Below are 16,390 nucleotides of genomic sequence, written 5' to 3' on the forward strand. Positions count from 1 at the left end.
CTTCCAATAGTACCATTCGTCTCCCCAGATACATGTATTCCTTTATTAAGAACAAGGTTCTCAGCAAAAGTTCATAGGACTTTTCATTTATTGAACACAAAGAACAGAAAGCTGTGAAAAATTATTTTTAGCATCCTCAAGTTCTAACATAGTGTTTAATCTTCTGTTAACTCCCAGTTTACCTACACACCAGCCAAGGCCAGGGAGCAAATATCCCCCAAATCCATTCAAGGGTTCCTGTGATTTTGGAGTTTTTTCTCTCATTTTCATTAACCCATTTATTAGGCAATGCAGCTTGAGCAGTAACAATATTTTAGTTGTGTTAACATATGGGTATTTGGAATCTAACAGTGAGCAGAATTAGAAAAAAAATCATTAATACCATCAATATTTATCAACTATCCATTAAGGGTACAACACACAAGGAAAATTTTAATTTCTTAGACAGCACACATAAGATAAAGGGCATAAGTTAGCAACAATTTTTTTTTCCCCCACATAACTGACACATTTCTATACACCACCCCAAACTCAAGTACCACAGATTGGCGAGGTCACAGCTAATGCAATTCTTTCACATATACATAAAGGCGAATGATTTTAATCAGCTAATTACTACCCATTTTTAATTGTATCTCAGACTAAAATACAACAATTGACACTGTGTCCATTACGACAGCATCCACTAATTTTTATGCCCATATAGTGGCACCTGAACTGAAAACCTGTTGCCCCCTTGCAGCCTCCTTCTCCCCAGTATCCCCTAGCCTCTCATGCAGCCTCTTTCTCACCTGCTGGACCTGGAAATGTCTTCCTTCCAACGCAGTAAAACGCTTCCCTGGGCCTGGTAGAAAGCCATCCAAACAACAACCCTCGTCACCTCAGCCTTGGCAAAAGGCTATTCTTTTAAGTTTGTGCAAACACTTCTGAAATGTGAATTTACCTTGTGGCCATAATGAAATATGAAACATTAATTCAACAACATTAAATCTATATCTGTACTCACAGGCTGTCCTATGTGAAACCTTGTTGGCATCCTTCGCATAATGGCAGAGTCAAGATCTTGTGGTCTGTTAGTGGCACCCATCACGATTACCTAATAAAATAGGTGTTAGGCGCAGATACAACATGGATTTTTAAATAAAAACAGCATAGGTCTAATGGTTACTAAATATAGCATTCACTATTTATTTCTCTAAACTACTAGACTACAATAGAAATACAGCTCCAGCAGGTAAATTATTCAGTTTGTTAGGATGGTGTCAGCTTACTAAGCATCTAAAATAATCATTTTATTGTTGTTGAGAATAACAACAAAGAAGGGAAATTTATTTAGACACACATTATTACTCTTAAAATAATTGCAAGTGTATTGTTTTTCTGTGAATTCAAGAGCAGAAGTATGCTGCATTAGTGACTAGTTTAAATAACTGTAGTTGGAATATCAAGCATTTATTTTGAAAATTCATCCAGTCATCATATCTATATCAGTCAAATGATACGAAAATCCAATGAGTGTGTCCCTCATGGCTTAGCAAGTTAACCCAATAAGTAGTTCAGTCAAACAACCTAGAAAATCCATGTACTCTGGGTACTCGCAAACATCATACAATTGTGGCGGCGAGGTGAAGTCAGGATAAAGCTTCTCCATGACCATTTAAATGAGCCAGTCATGTCCTTGGTAGTGGTGAGCCAATGCTTCAGGTGAAAAGAGATTTTTTCAATGTCAAAAAAAAAAATTTTTCAAACTCTCACACCAAATAATGAGGAGTAAAATGTGGAAATTAGAATGCTTATACAATAAAAGCTACTTTCAAAATGGTAGCTAACAATGGAGCATCAATAAAAAGCACTGATCGCTAGTAAATTATTGATCAGCAGATAACAGAAGCATTTGGGCAATTATACACATGTATTAAATAAAAAGGAAACATTTTCATTCATTATGTTAAGTTTACAATCCATGATATCGCATAGGATGTGGCAACAGTTTGTTTTATTGTCAAATAATGCCAAACCATAATATTAATGGAAATCTATTTCCAATAAGAAAGCTTTAACAAATTACATCTATCATTATGCTCCAGGATATAAAATATCACTATGGTACATGGATTATTACTATAATACGCTGTACACATGAGATTGCTAAGTCACTTCAGGAAATGGAAAATGTTACTCAAAAGAGGAGGAAAGGGAGATAGCCAAAAACATTATTAGACATATGTTTAGAATAAACAAGAATCAGTAAACATCTTGGTAGTATAGTTGGAAAAGATGTAGCAGAGCAATAGGAGGATTTGTAAACAAGGAATCTTCAGTTCAATGCATTGAAGAATGGGGAACCAGTGAAAGGAGGTAAGGACAGGAGTTTTGACAGTAAGACTTGATGCAAAGAGAGTTGCCAATTAGGAATGGGCATACAGAAAGGAGTACAGGAAACAGGCAAGTAAGCGGAGTGTGTGGTGCTGGAAAAGCAGAGGTCAGCCAGCATCCAAAGAGCAGGAGAATTGACATTTCGGGCAAGAGCCCTTCATCGGGAATCATTCCTGCCTGACCTGCTGTGCTTTTCCAGCACCACACTCTCTTCTGATCTCCAGTCCTCAAGTCCTACAAATCAAGCATGTAGATGACAAAAATATGCAAATTACTAAAACATCAAACTAAAATACTGCAGTCACCTGACAGTTAAAGTCTGTATCAAGGCCATCCCAGAGGCTCATAAATTGAGCTTTCATCATTGCTGTAGCTTCATGATCAGAGCTGGACCGATTTCGTAGAAAAGAATCTAAGGGAGAAATACAAAATGTTCTCATCAATAAATATTTACTCAAAATTTAATGCCATCCCTAGAGCAGATGAATGCAGGGCTAAGGAGCTGGATTCATATTTTTGGATCATCGGAAGCTGTTTTGGGGTAGAAGTGACCTGTATAAGGACAAATTGCACCTAAATTGGAAGGGGACTAATATACTGGCAAGGAGATTTGCTAGAGTTGCTCAGAAGGATTTAAACTAGTAAGGTGGGGGGTGGGACCCAGGGAGATAGTGAGGAAAGATTTCAATCTGAGACTGGTACAGTTGAGAACAAAGGAGAGTCAAACACTCCGGACAGGCAGGCACAAAGCAGAGAACAAGGTAGGACTGATAAATTAAACTGCATTTATTTCAATGCAAGAGGCCTAACAGGAAAGGCAGATGAACTCAGGGCATGGGTAGGAACATGGGACTGGGATATCATAGCAATTACAGAAATGTGGCTCAGGGATGGACATGACTGGCAGCTTAATGTTCCAGGATACAAATGCTATAGGAAGGATAGAAAGGGAGGTAAGAGAGGAGGGGGAGTGGCATTTTGATACAGGATAGCATTACAGCTGCACTGAGGTAGGATATTCCCAGAAATACATCCAGGGACGTTATTTGGGTCAAACTGAGAAATAAGAAAGGGATGATCACCTTATTGGGATTGTATTATGACCCCCAATAGTCAGACGGAAATTGAGAAACAAATTTGTAAGGAGACCTCAATTATCTGTAAGAATAATAGGGTGGTTATGATTAGATTAGATTACTTACAGTGTGGAAACAGGCCCTTCGGCCCAACAAGTGCTAATCACTGTGCCATCATGCCACCCATTTTAGGGGATTTTAACTTTCCAAACATACGATGGGACTGCCACAGTGTTAAGGGTTTAGATGGAGTTTGTTAAGCGTGCACAAGAACATTTTCTGATTCAGTATGGGGATATACCTACTAGAGAAGGTGCAAAACATGACCTACTCTTGGGAAATAAGACAGGACAGATGGCTGAGGTGTCAGTGGGGAACACTTTGGGGCCAGCGACCATAATTCTATTAGTTTTTAAATAGTGATGGAAAAGGACAGACCAGATCTAAATTGGAGAAAGGCCAATTTGACAGTATTAGGCAAGAACTTTCAAAAACTGATTGGGCGCAGATGTTCACAGGTACAGGGACGGCTGTAAAATGAGAAGCCTTCAGAAATGAGATAACATGAGTCTAGAGAAAGTATATTCCTGTTAGAGTAAAAGGAAGAGCTGGTAGGTACAGTGAATGCGGGATGACGAAAGAAATTGAGGGTTTGGTTAAGAAAAAGAAGGAATCATATGTCAGGTATAGATAGGATAGATCGAGTGAATCCTCAGAAGACTATAATGTCAGAAAGAGTATACTTAAGAGGGAAATCAGGAGGGCAAAAAATGGGACATGAGATAGCTTTGGCAAATAAAGTGAAGGAGAATCCAAAGGGTTTTAACAAATACATTAAGGACAAAAGGGTAACTAGGGAGAGAATAGGGCCCCTCAAAGATCAGCAAGGCAGCCTTTGCATGGAGCCACAGGAGATGGGGGAAGATACTAAACAAGTACTTTGCATTAGCATTTACTGTGAAAAAGGACATGGAAGATATAGAATGTAGGGAAATAGATGGTGACACCTTGAAAAATGTCCATATTACAGAGGAGGAAACGCATAAAAGTGGATAAATTCCCAGGACCTGATCAGGTCCACTCTAGAACTCTGTGGGAAGCTAGGGAAGTGATCGCTGGGCCTCTTACGGAGATATTTATATCATCAATAGTCACAGGTGAGGTGCCTGGAGACTGGCTAACATGGTGCCACTGTTTAAGAAAGGTGGTAAGGACAAGCCAGGGAACTATAGACCGGTGAGCATGATGTCGGTGGTGGGCAAGTTATTGGAGGGAATCCTGAGGGACAGGATTTACATGTATTTGGAAAGGCAAGGACTGATTAGGGATAGTCAACACGGCTTTATGAGTGGGAAGTCATGTCTCACAAACTTGATTGAGTTTTTTGAAGTAACAAAGAGGATTGATGAGGGCAGAGTGGTTGACATGATCTCTACGGACTTCAGTAAGGCATTTCACAAGGTTCCCCATGGGAGACTGGTTAGCAAGGTTAGATCTCATGGAATACAGGGAGTACTAGCCATTTGGATATAGAACTGGCTCAAAGGTAGAAGACAGAGGGTGGTGGTAGAGGGTTGTTTTTCAGACTGGAGGCCTGTGACCAGTGGAGTGCAACAAGGATCGGTGCTGGGTCCACTACTTTTCATCATTTATATAAATGATTTGTATGTGAGCATAAAAGGTATGATTAGTAAGTTTGCAGATGACACCAAAATTGGAGGTGTAGTGGACAGCGAATAGGGTTACCTCAGATTAAAACAGGATCTGGACCAGATGGGCCAATGGCCTGAGAAGTGGCAGATGGAGTTTAATTCAGATAAATGCGAGGTGCTGCATTTTGGGAAAGCAAATCTTAGCAGGACTTATACATGTAATGGTTAGGTCCTAGGGGGTGTTGCTGAACAAAGAGACCTTGGAGTGCAGGTTCATAGCTCCTTGAAAGTGGAGACGCAGGTAGATAGGATAATGAAGGCGGCGTTTGGTATGTATTACTTTATTGGTCAAAGTATTGAGTACAGGAGTTGGGAGGTCATGTTGCGGCTGTACAAGTCATTGGTTAGGCCACTGCTGGAATACTGCATGCAATTCTGGTCTCCTTCCTAATGGAAAGGTGTTGTGAAACTTGAAAGGGTCCAGAATAGATTAACAAGGATCTTGCCAGGGTTGGAGGATTTGAGCTATAGGGAGAGGTTGAAGAGGCTAGGGCTGTTTTCCCTGGAGTGTCAGAGGCTGATGGGTGACCTTATAGAGATTTATAAAATCATGAGGGGCATGATTAGGATAAATAGACAAAGTTTTTTCCCTGGGGTGGGGGAGGCCAGAACTAGGGGGCATTGGTTTAGGGTGAGAGGGGAAAGATGTAAAAGAGACCTAAGAGGCAACTTTTTTTTATGCACAGGGTATTATGTGTAGGGAATGAGTTGCCAGAGGAAGTGGTGGAGGCTAGTACAATTGCAACATTTAAAAGGCATCTGGATGGGTATATGAATAGGAAGGGATTGGAGGGATATGGGCCGGGTGCTGGCAGGTGGGACTAGATTGGGTTGGGATATCTGGTCAGCATGGACAAGTTGGATCGAAGAATCGGTTTCTGTGCTGTACATGTCTGTGACTCTATACCTTTGTCCACTTTTTAAACATTGAAGATTGGACGAGAACAGCATAACCAATTTCTCATATGGGAGCATCAATTCTTCATCAAGGTGAGAAGAAATGACCAAAACTAAAGGAACATATAAGCATAAGAATGCTTAAAGCAAGCACATCATGCTCATGCCAGCTTTCTGCAAAAGCAACACAGCTTATCCCACATTCATGTCTTTTCCCACACAGTACTAATTTCTTAATGCATCAGATAACAAATCAGCAGATTGGACATTCAACTCCTACCTCACTTAAGTGCATGCGAGGGCTCTTATTGTGCTGTGATGTCATCCCTGCCTTTCCCACCTGCCCAAGATGTGTCAAAACATGTCTGACAGGCTAATTAACAAAATCTCTCTCTGCAGAAAATCATCTAATTTTCTTTGAACCTGCCTTCACAACATTTTCATTTTGGATTCTTGCCAGTTGTTACCAAAAGCGGTGCTTCTACATTCCCCACAATTGCATCAATCATTTTACATACCTTGCTATGGTCTTTCAGATGTCTTGCATTTAACCTATAACTAAAATCAATCAGCTGCAAACAGGAAACAAAGAGCAGATAGAGACTATCTGGCCAATTATTCCTGCTCTGCTATTCAGTATGATCATAACTGATCCTCAATCTCAACACCATATTCCCATTCTCTGTGAACCCTGATAACCATAGTCTCTAGTAATTTTTTCTTAAATATATTTAACGACTTGGCCTCAACACTATTCTGTAGTAGAGAATTCCACAGGTTTACAATCTTCAGAGAAGAAATTTCACTTCATCTCAGTTTGAAATGGCCTATCATATTTTCTCAGACCTTGAACATTTGTATTGGACCTCCCAACCAAAGTGATTAGTACCTTGTTATCCAGTCTGGCCAGCTGTGTCAGATTTTTAGATGCTTCATTAATACATGTTCTCGTTTTTCCAAACTCTAGTTATTATAGACCCAGGATTAGAGTGGTGCTGAAAAAGCTCAGCAGGTCAGGCAGCAACCGAAGATCAGGAAAATCGACATTTCAGGCAAAAGCCCTTCATCAGGCCTTTGCCTGAAACGTCAATTTTCCTGCTCTTTTGATGCTCCCTGACATGCTGTGCTTTTCCAGCACCACTCTAATCTTGACTCTGATCTCCAGCATCGGCAGTAGTCACTTTCGCCTTATTATAGACCCAGTCAATTCAATTTTTCTGCATTTAACAAATCTTCGCTGCACTCCTATGACTAGTATGTCTTATCATATAAGGAGACCAAAACTGCACTGTAGTCTCACTCATGCTCTGTACAGCTGCAGTCAGATTTCCTTGCTTCCTTCTAAAACCCTCTTACAATAAAAGCCAACATAGTACAGGGAAACCTAGATTATCCAAAATTTGGATTATCTGAACAAAGTCTCATGGTCTCAATGCTTAGGTAAACTGTATTATCCGAACATTCAGTCATCCAAACAAAATACTCCCTGCTCGTGTCACTTGGATAATCGAGGATGTCCTGTATTTGCTTTCCTAACAGCTTGTGGTAGTTTTAGTAACTGGTGCACAAGGATACTCAGATTCCTTTATATATTAATATTTCCAAATCTATCACCATTTAAATGATTCTCTTCCATGCTATTTTTCTATCAACATGTAAACAACTTCACATTTCTCCACAGTACGCCACATCCGCCATGTAATTTTCTACTCAATCAACTTAGCTAAATCATCCTGGAATGTCTTGACATCTTTCTCATCAGATATAATCCTACATAATTGTGTCATCAGCAAACTTAAAGATATTACATTTAATTCCTTTACCCAAATCATTGATACATATGGTGAATAGCTGGGGACCAAGCACTGATACCTGTTATCTAACTTGTCTATTTGCTATCTGTTAATCACCTATCAATTCATGCCAGTATATTATTCCAAATCCACATACTTTGATTTCACAATAACCTTTTAATGGAGCTTTTTCAAAAATTCAAATACACCACATCCACCAATTATCCTCTATCTAATCAAATAATGACATCAGCAAAAAAAACTTCACTAGGCTTATCAAACAGAATGCCTTTTTGATAAATCCATGCTGACTTTGTCTAATCCTGTTGGCATTTAAGTGACCTGGTAACACATCCTTTATAACCAACTCCAGCAATTTTTCTGCTAGTGATGTTAGGCTAACTTGTCTGCAATTCTCAGTTATTTCCCTCCTTCCTTTTTTTAAAGTAGTGAGGTTATACTTGCCATATCTCAATCTGCCAGAACTCTTTGGGACCTACATAATTTTGGAGTACATCAACCAACCCATCCAGATTTTTCCACAGTCACCTCCTTTAGTACCTTGCAATTAGATAACCAGGTCTTGGAGATTTATCAGCTTTCAGTACCATTACTTTTTCAACAGTTTTTCACTAGTCTTATTCAATTTCTTCTTCCCAACAGACCCTTGCTTCCCTAACATTTGTGAGAAGTTATTTGTGTCTTCTTCTGTGAAGGTAGAACTAAAGTATTTGTTTGATTATTTTGTCATTTCATTGCTCATCAATATTAATTCTTTTGTTTCAGACAACAAGGAAGCTGCATTTATTTGGACTAATATGTTTTAATTTACATACTTGTAGCAGCTCTTACTGTTATCTTTTATGTTCCCTGCAAGTTTACTTTCATACCTCTTAAATCAACCTCTGGGATCTCCTTTACTGAATTCTAAACTGCTCCCAGCCCAAGTTTGCTTTTTTTTATATAGCAACTTTAAATAACTTCTCTTTGATGTAGTATGATCCCAACTTAATTTCTTTGTTATGACTGGCCCAGTTTTTCTGCAAGTCTACTTTCACCCAAAAAGGAATGTGTAACTGTTACAATGCAGGCACTTACTCTTTAAATTTTACCAGTTTTATGGACCAGGTCCAGCCACTCAAAACATTTTTAAACGGGTAGCCCAGACCGTAACTTTGCTATTTGTATCAGGTAAGTATATAATGGATATTCCCAGAGTGAATTAGCTGGTTAGACTGCCAAGTTTTAAACAAACAATTTATTTACAAAATTACAGAACGAAACACCACAAACCGAAACCTGAATACCCGAATAACCTGAACCCAACAGGCTATCCTAATTTATTGATGCTGTTCCAAAATACTTGCAACAATCCCAATTAACAAACCCCTTAGCACAAAGACTTACAGGTTACGAAGTCAGAAAGGCACAGGAAAGGGGAGAGCGTCCAGTTCCAACTGTGACCCTGACTCAACTAACCCCGAACTGAACGGACCTGGATAGCTAGAGAGCTAGCTCCACCCCCTTGATTATACCAGTTTTTTTTTAAAAAAGGCTTGAAAGCTTTCAGCCTGAAGCATTATCTGTTAGGTAGAAACAAAAGGGCCCCAATGAACCTTTCAAACTATGTTGGAACCATGGGTCGTTCAGAACCTCTCTGGAAAAAATCAAGGACAATATAACCTTGTAAAAGCTTTGTGACACAGTTGCCTGTCTACCATCATGCCTTTTAATGGAGTTATTCAGTCCATCACACCCAACTCATCCCCTATGTTTTTGCAGTTTCTTTCCACTCTATTCTACAGCCTAGTTTCAGACTGTGCTACTTCAACTTTGATTCTAAGCCTTACCACTGCTGTTAGGACATCTGTAGACAATTCACATTTTCCACCATTTCTTGATTCTTAGCGCCATCCAAACTCATTGCACACAGTGATATTCTGTGCCAATTGCCTTCCTCCTCCGTGGATTTCAACTTACACAAATAATGCCAAGCCACATTCTTTTTCTTTCTCGTCTGTTCTCCTGAAATATTGAATGCCCTTGGATGTTGACTCTTGGTTAACCTGCAGGCATATCTCTGTAATTGTTTTCACATCACATACCTTTTTGCACTGTTAATCAGCAAATTAATAGTGAATGCCCTGTACATGTAGTGTTTCCAGATTTTTTGACATTATTGCTCAATTCTTTGGACTGAAGCAGTGTTTGTTTCTTGTACTCACTTCTCTGCCTTTCACTTTAGCTTTCTACTCTACTTTTTTATTTCCATCTTCCTCTCGCTTATTCTTACTCTCTGACTTAGGTTCCTGTCTTGCCACTCTAGTTTTAGCCTGCATATAATCGTCTGATAAGCATCAGGCATACTTTTCAGTGAGTAATGCATCTTGAATCACCTTATTTGTGAAACCCAAATTCAAAAACAAATGTAAGAATATGGACTTCAGTTCAGAAAATACTCATTCTGCTTCCACAAATTGTTTGGGAAGGAGCTCAAACTGAAGTAATAACATTATGTTAAACTGTTGTCACCTACATGGATGATGCAAGATTGACAAGCTAAATATAACTAGTCTTGAACATGAAGCAGGGCTCAAACATCACGATCTTCTGCAGTGCACTTTTCTGCAGCAATCACAGAATAATGGGAGTGTGTGTCATGCAATTATTTTTGCCTTACTGAGACCCTTCATTTGAGACCCACTGAAGAACAAATCTGTTACATAAAAAGGAAAAAGAACTAAATGTCACCTGCCTGCAAACAATATCTATGCCTCAATGATCACAAGATGACATTTGATTCAAATTACCAAATGATCACACACCAAATTCTAGTCGGCTCGATGGATTTGAGCCAAACTATCTAGTGATCATTATCTTGTTCTGTCAGTACAAGTGTTGGGTGAGACAAAGTTGTTGCATTATTCATTCCAGGATTAATTCATAACTCCTTGTGTAAGTTGCCAAAAACAATGTTAAGTTGCAAGGATAGCACTGAACATCTGGTGTTCGAAAAAAGTACTTATAATTTCTAAAACAGATGGCATAAATAAGTAGTGAGACATTGAAATATGTACTAAACAGCAATATCTAGAAAATACAGGCACAGATTATCAATACTAACAAAACAAACCTGACCAGTGGGTAGCAATCCTCAAACTGAAATTGTTATTGCTAATTCTATTACATCAGCAACAAAAAATCAAACTATTATAAGTCACAGCAATGAAGCATTCATTTACCAATATACCAAATGCAATATGCAAAACCCATTCAGTAGCCTGATAATGCATATAAAAAATAAACTTTAAAAAGGTAGGAACCAGCAATTTGGCTCCTCCCACCTGCTCCACCTTTCAATAAGGTCATGGCTCAAAAGAAGGTGCACCATCAGTGTAAAAGAGACTTCATCAAAGTGGGACAAAAACTGAGTTAGTGAACTGGGAATTTGGTTTAAAATGGAATTTGGGAGACAGGTTTGCTTTAAAGTGTAAAGAGCAGGGAATTGAGTGTAATTCATTTATAAAGTAAGTAAGTACTATAGTGATGGCAGGGTGAGTGACCTGTTCCCACTGGATACCAAGTTGATCCACAATGAATGCATCTGTAGTGTTCGTGGCTCAAGGAACTTCAGTTTTGAGTTGAGGAACTGGAATCCAAATTGCACCACATCAGGGAAAGACAAAGTTATCCAGATACTTTACACCTATCAGACTAGGTAATTCAAATTTGATCCCTATTCAGAGACAGGAGGGAGTGACTAAGGTAAGGCAGTTATGGGGGGCCCAGCTGCTTGCACTTGAAAGATTTTCAGTCCATGCAAGTATCTCAACATTTGTAAGACATTTCAAGCTGTGTGGACAAGAGTGGGGATTGCAATGAGGATTAGTGAACTGACCACAGCACCATGGCACAAGGAACTACCCAAGTGGAAGGAGGAAACAGAAATGTATTAATGGTAAGGGACAGTACAATTCAGGGGATAGATACTATTCTCTACAGCCATGAGCAGGAATCCTTGCCCAGTGCAGGGGTTAAGGATGTCTCAAGACTAGAGGAAAACATGGAGTCAGAGGGTGGAGATCCAGTTGTCATCATCCATGCTGATATCAATGATATTGATGGGACTAGAAAGAGGATTCTGGTGAAAGAATTTGAATAGTTACGAGTTATCCTATGAGGTTCTGCCTTTCAATTTAATAATTTCTGGATTACTACCAGAGCCATGAAAAAACTCGATTAGGGTAAATGAAGTCAAGGTGCCAAATGCATGGCACAAAAATAGATGCTGGTGGAATGCATTTGAGTTCATAGGGGACTGGCATCAGTACTGGGGTAGAAAAGGTAGAAAGGAAGCATGTCCAATGGGACATGCTTCACTTGAACTGTGTTGGGACCAGTGTCCTGGCAAACCAAACAGGGGTTGTAAAGAGGGCTTTAAACTAATTAGATAGGGGAAGGGTTTACGATAGGGAAATGTGGTTTATAAAGCAAAAGGATTTGGCAGAATTATAGGACAGCTATTTGGATAACAGGAGGTTACCAGAGTGGGACAGGAAGGGTAAGAGTGTACAAATATAGAAAAAAAACTACAGTAAATAGAGTCAGAAGGGGAAACAAAAATAGTAAAGATAGTAAGCAGGAGTAACCTATAGGCTCCCTAACAGTAGGTGTTCTGTAGGATAGAGAATAAATCAGGAGATAAAATAGGCATGTATAAAGAGGAGTACATTAATCATGGGTGACTTTGTTCTTCTTATAGATTGGGAAAGTCAGGTGATCAGAAGAAGCCAGATAAAGAATTCAGAGTGTATTCAGGACAGCCTCTGAGAACAAAAAGTTGCAGATCCAACCAGAGATCAGTTTATTTTGGATCTGGGTGATGTCTAATGGGATTCATTTAATAAATGATCTCAAAGTAAAAGATCCCCCAGAAAAGAGTGATTATAATACAGTACAATTTAGCATTCAGTTTGAGAGTTAGAAACTTAGATCAGTAACAGCTGTGATAAACTTAGATAAGGGAAGTTACATAAAAAAAAGGTTAGAACTCGCTGGAGTGGAATGGAAACGGAGTTTAGCAGCAAAGACAGACGTGGAATAATAACAGATGTTTCAAGAGATAGCTTGTGGCTCACAACAAAGGTGCTTATCAGTGAGAAAGTAGGATTTTAGTAAGGGAATAAGCCAACCACAACTAACTAGGGATCTTAAGGCTACCATCAAGTTCAAAAGAAAGAAAACATAAAATGTGACAAAGATTAGTGGTAAACCAGATGGCTGGGAATGCTTTCAAAAGCAAAAGGAGAGCAAAATAAGAAGGAGAAAACAAGCATTGAGGATAAAATGCAAGTAACATCAACTCGGACAGCAAGAGCTTCTTTAAGTATATAAAGAGGAACAGAGAGGCAAAGTAAACATTGGCCCCTTAGAGCAGGAGGCTGGCAAAATAATAATGGTGAACCAGGAAACGGCAGAGGAGTTGAATAAATATTCTGCATCAGTCTTCATAGTAGAACGCACAAATCACATTCCAAAAATAGTAAAATCAAGGGGCAGATTTGGAGGCAAAATAGTGACCACGAGAGAAAAAGCATCAGGAAAACTAAATGGAAATAAAGACTGACTTTTACCCTAGACCTGAGGGAATACTGGTCAAACCAGAACCCTGAATTCAGTGACATGAAGAAGATTGGAAGATTTAGAGACATTGATTTCTTGCAAGACATTCTGCATAAACTAGAAGCAATAGTTAATGCTGCACTTGTGGCTCAAAGAAAAGGGGCTGGTGAAAACTTTGAAATAAATGCAACTGAAAGCATTGTAATGAACTGCAAAGAATTTATAGCATAGAAAGAGGCCATTCAGCCCATTAGATCTACAGTGACATTTATGTTCGAGTCCCATCCCAACCACCATAACTTTTCCCATAATTTTCCTTCTCCTTTTACCATACACTCATCTAGCTTTCTGGAATTGCTCAGTCACAGTCAAGCTTTCATACAAATTAGTCATCGTAAGAAAAAGTGAAAAACCAAGGGGAAGACAGAGACTGCTTACTCAACATCAAAGTTACTAACGTCAAATAGTATAGGATTGCAAGATGGATATGATTACAGTTGCAAAGCTCTGGGTCAGAGTCAGTTAGAGAATGGTGTTAATAATTCCAACTTCATTTGCACCATTATTATTTTTGCCTGATGCCATTACTCTTCAATTGCTCAATGTTTCCTCTTCCCTTCAACGAAATACAGCATATATTTGCCAATCCTGTCCTATTCAAAGGGAATGCAATCAGACACTGTTTATAATACAACAGAGGCGACATTCAGACTTATGGGATCAGGCAGCCAGTAGGGATGCAAAATTCAAGGACAACTTAAGTTTACAGGATCTTATAGAATAATAACAAAAGCAGACCTGAAGATGACTGAAAACTGAGCAACAGTGTAAATTGTGAGGGAAAATGAAAGAGGTAGCTAAATATGTATATATCGTACAAAGCTATATTAGCATTATAGACTCTGAACAAATACTTATAACCTAAATCGTAGATACTTACCAATTTCATCAATAAAGACAATAGCAGGTTGCAGTTTGACAGCCAATGAGAAAACAGCTGCAGCCAGTTTTTGGGATTCCCCATACCATTTATCTGTCAGGGTGGAAGGCTGTAGATTAATGAACCGACAACCTGCTTCTTTGGCAGTAGCCTTGGCAATAAGTGTTTTTCCACAGCCTGGAGGTCCAAATAGGAGCACACCTGTATGTGAAACACAACGGCATTTTTGAAAATTGCTTAAACAACATCATACCATGAAGAATCCAAGAAAAATCTATTTCTATTTTGTACCAACAGTCAATTTTTTAAGCTCAGTTTCGACGTGTGCATATATAATAAAAAGAATACCCAGCTGGTCACTGGAATCATGCAGTTTTCAGAAGAAAAACTTTGGACCAAACCATGAACAATATGTCAAGATATTCTTGACTGTCTAACCATATTGCTGCAGTATTACTAGACTTACGTTTTCCAAAAGGCAATTGGTAAGGTGTTGCAAAGTTTATTGGGTGAAAATAAAAAAAAATTATGGTGTAGTAGGCAGCATATTGGTGTGGATGTAAGATTGGCTAGCTAACAGGAAACAGTAGATAAATGGGTTAGCTTCTGGCTGGCAAGATACAATAAGCAGTTTGTGACAGGAAGCAGTGCTGGGGCATCCATGTTTTACAATTTATTTAGATTACCTGAATGGAGGGACCAAAGATATGCTGATATCTTTGTGTCATTAGCAAATTTAGGTAGGATATTAAGTTGGGAAGAGGTCGCAAAGAAGTTACGAAAGGATGGAGACAGGTAGGCAGACGCCACAAACAGCTTACGATGTGAGAAACTGTCCATTATTGTAGGAAGAATAAAAAGAAGCATATCATTTAAATGATGACAGACTGCAGAGGGTTTTGGGTGTCATGAATCACAAATGATTAGTAAGCAGGAACAAGTAATTAAGAAACTAACAATGTTACTAGTTATCATGTAGGTAATTTAGTACAAAAGTAGAGAGGATACGCTTTAGTTACACAGGACATTGGTGAAACCGCATCTGGAATACTATACGTATTATTTAAGGAAGGATGTAGTGCATTTAAAGCAGATCAGAGAAAATTTACTATACTAATATTTGGAAATGGGCAGATTTTTGATGAGGAAAGATTTATTAAGCTAGGCATCCATTCACTGGAATTTAGAAGAACAAGAGATGACTCAATTAAAGCATACAAAATTCTAAGTGGTCATAACAGTGAGAATTTGGAAAGGATGTTTCCCCTTGAGAGTTTAGACCTCAGAATCACGATTTAAAAATAAGAGGCCACTTATTTGAAACAAAGGTGAGATTTTTTTTGTGTTTTGTCGAAGAGGATCCTCAACAGGCAGTAAGCACAGTCGTTGAATATTTTTAAGACAAAGGTAGATTAATTCTTGATAAGCAAGGGGGTGAAAGGTTAGCGGGTAGATGAAATGTGAATTAAAGTAACAGTCATATCAGCTACAATTTTACTGTACAGTGGAGCAGGCTTGAGGAGCAAATTGGCCCTTCTGCACCTCATTCATATGTTCAATTGCCATTGGCAGAAGAGACATCCAAATTTTGATCACTCTTTACAAGAGTCAAAAGATCTGGCTTGAATTTTAAGACAATGGACCTTAGTATTAGATTAGTCAACCAGTAGAAATAGTTTCTCGCAATCTGCTGTCTCTAGTTTCCCTTAATACTGTGAAAACTTGGATCAAATCACCTCTTAAGTTTCTAAATTCCAGGGAACGTGACCTTACCATTGTCTTACCATTGCTTGATTCTAGAATGCTAGGAATCATTTGAGTGAATTTATACTAAAAATCCATCCAAGGTTAATATTTCTTTGTGATGGAATATCCATTGATGTCACCATAATGGATTTCCAATAAGCGTTTGATAAAAGTTTCTAAAAAAGACTGTTAGTTGAAACTAATTGAATTAAAGACTGTCCACAAGAC

The 16,390-nt window shown here is 38.7% G+C and overlaps 1 protein-coding gene across 2 annotated transcripts in view; it reads right to left on the minus strand.

Moving 5' to 3' along the window:
- The window catches only part of atad1b (ATPase family AAA domain containing 1b), a 45,329-nt gene that overhangs the window by 12,536 nt on the left and 16,403 nt on the right, over positions 1–16,390 (minus strand). For both annotated transcript variants that reach the window (XM_043712394.1, XM_043712393.1), the window contains exons 5-7: positions 14,417–14,617; positions 2,682–2,788; positions 1,007–1,096 (exon numbers count right to left, since the gene is read on the minus strand). In XM_043712394.1, coding sequence (XP_043568329.1) covers positions 1,007–1,096; positions 2,682–2,788; positions 14,417–14,617 — 398 coding nt within the window. The remainder of the gene's footprint in view (positions 1–1,006; positions 1,097–2,681; positions 2,789–14,416; positions 14,618–16,390) is intronic.

This window comes from Chiloscyllium plagiosum, chromosome 22 (genome assembly GCF_004010195.1).
Source record: "Chiloscyllium plagiosum isolate BGI_BamShark_2017 chromosome 22, ASM401019v2, whole genome shotgun sequence".
In the NCBI taxonomy this organism is placed as follows: domain Eukaryota; kingdom Metazoa; phylum Chordata; class Chondrichthyes; order Orectolobiformes; family Hemiscylliidae; genus Chiloscyllium; species Chiloscyllium plagiosum.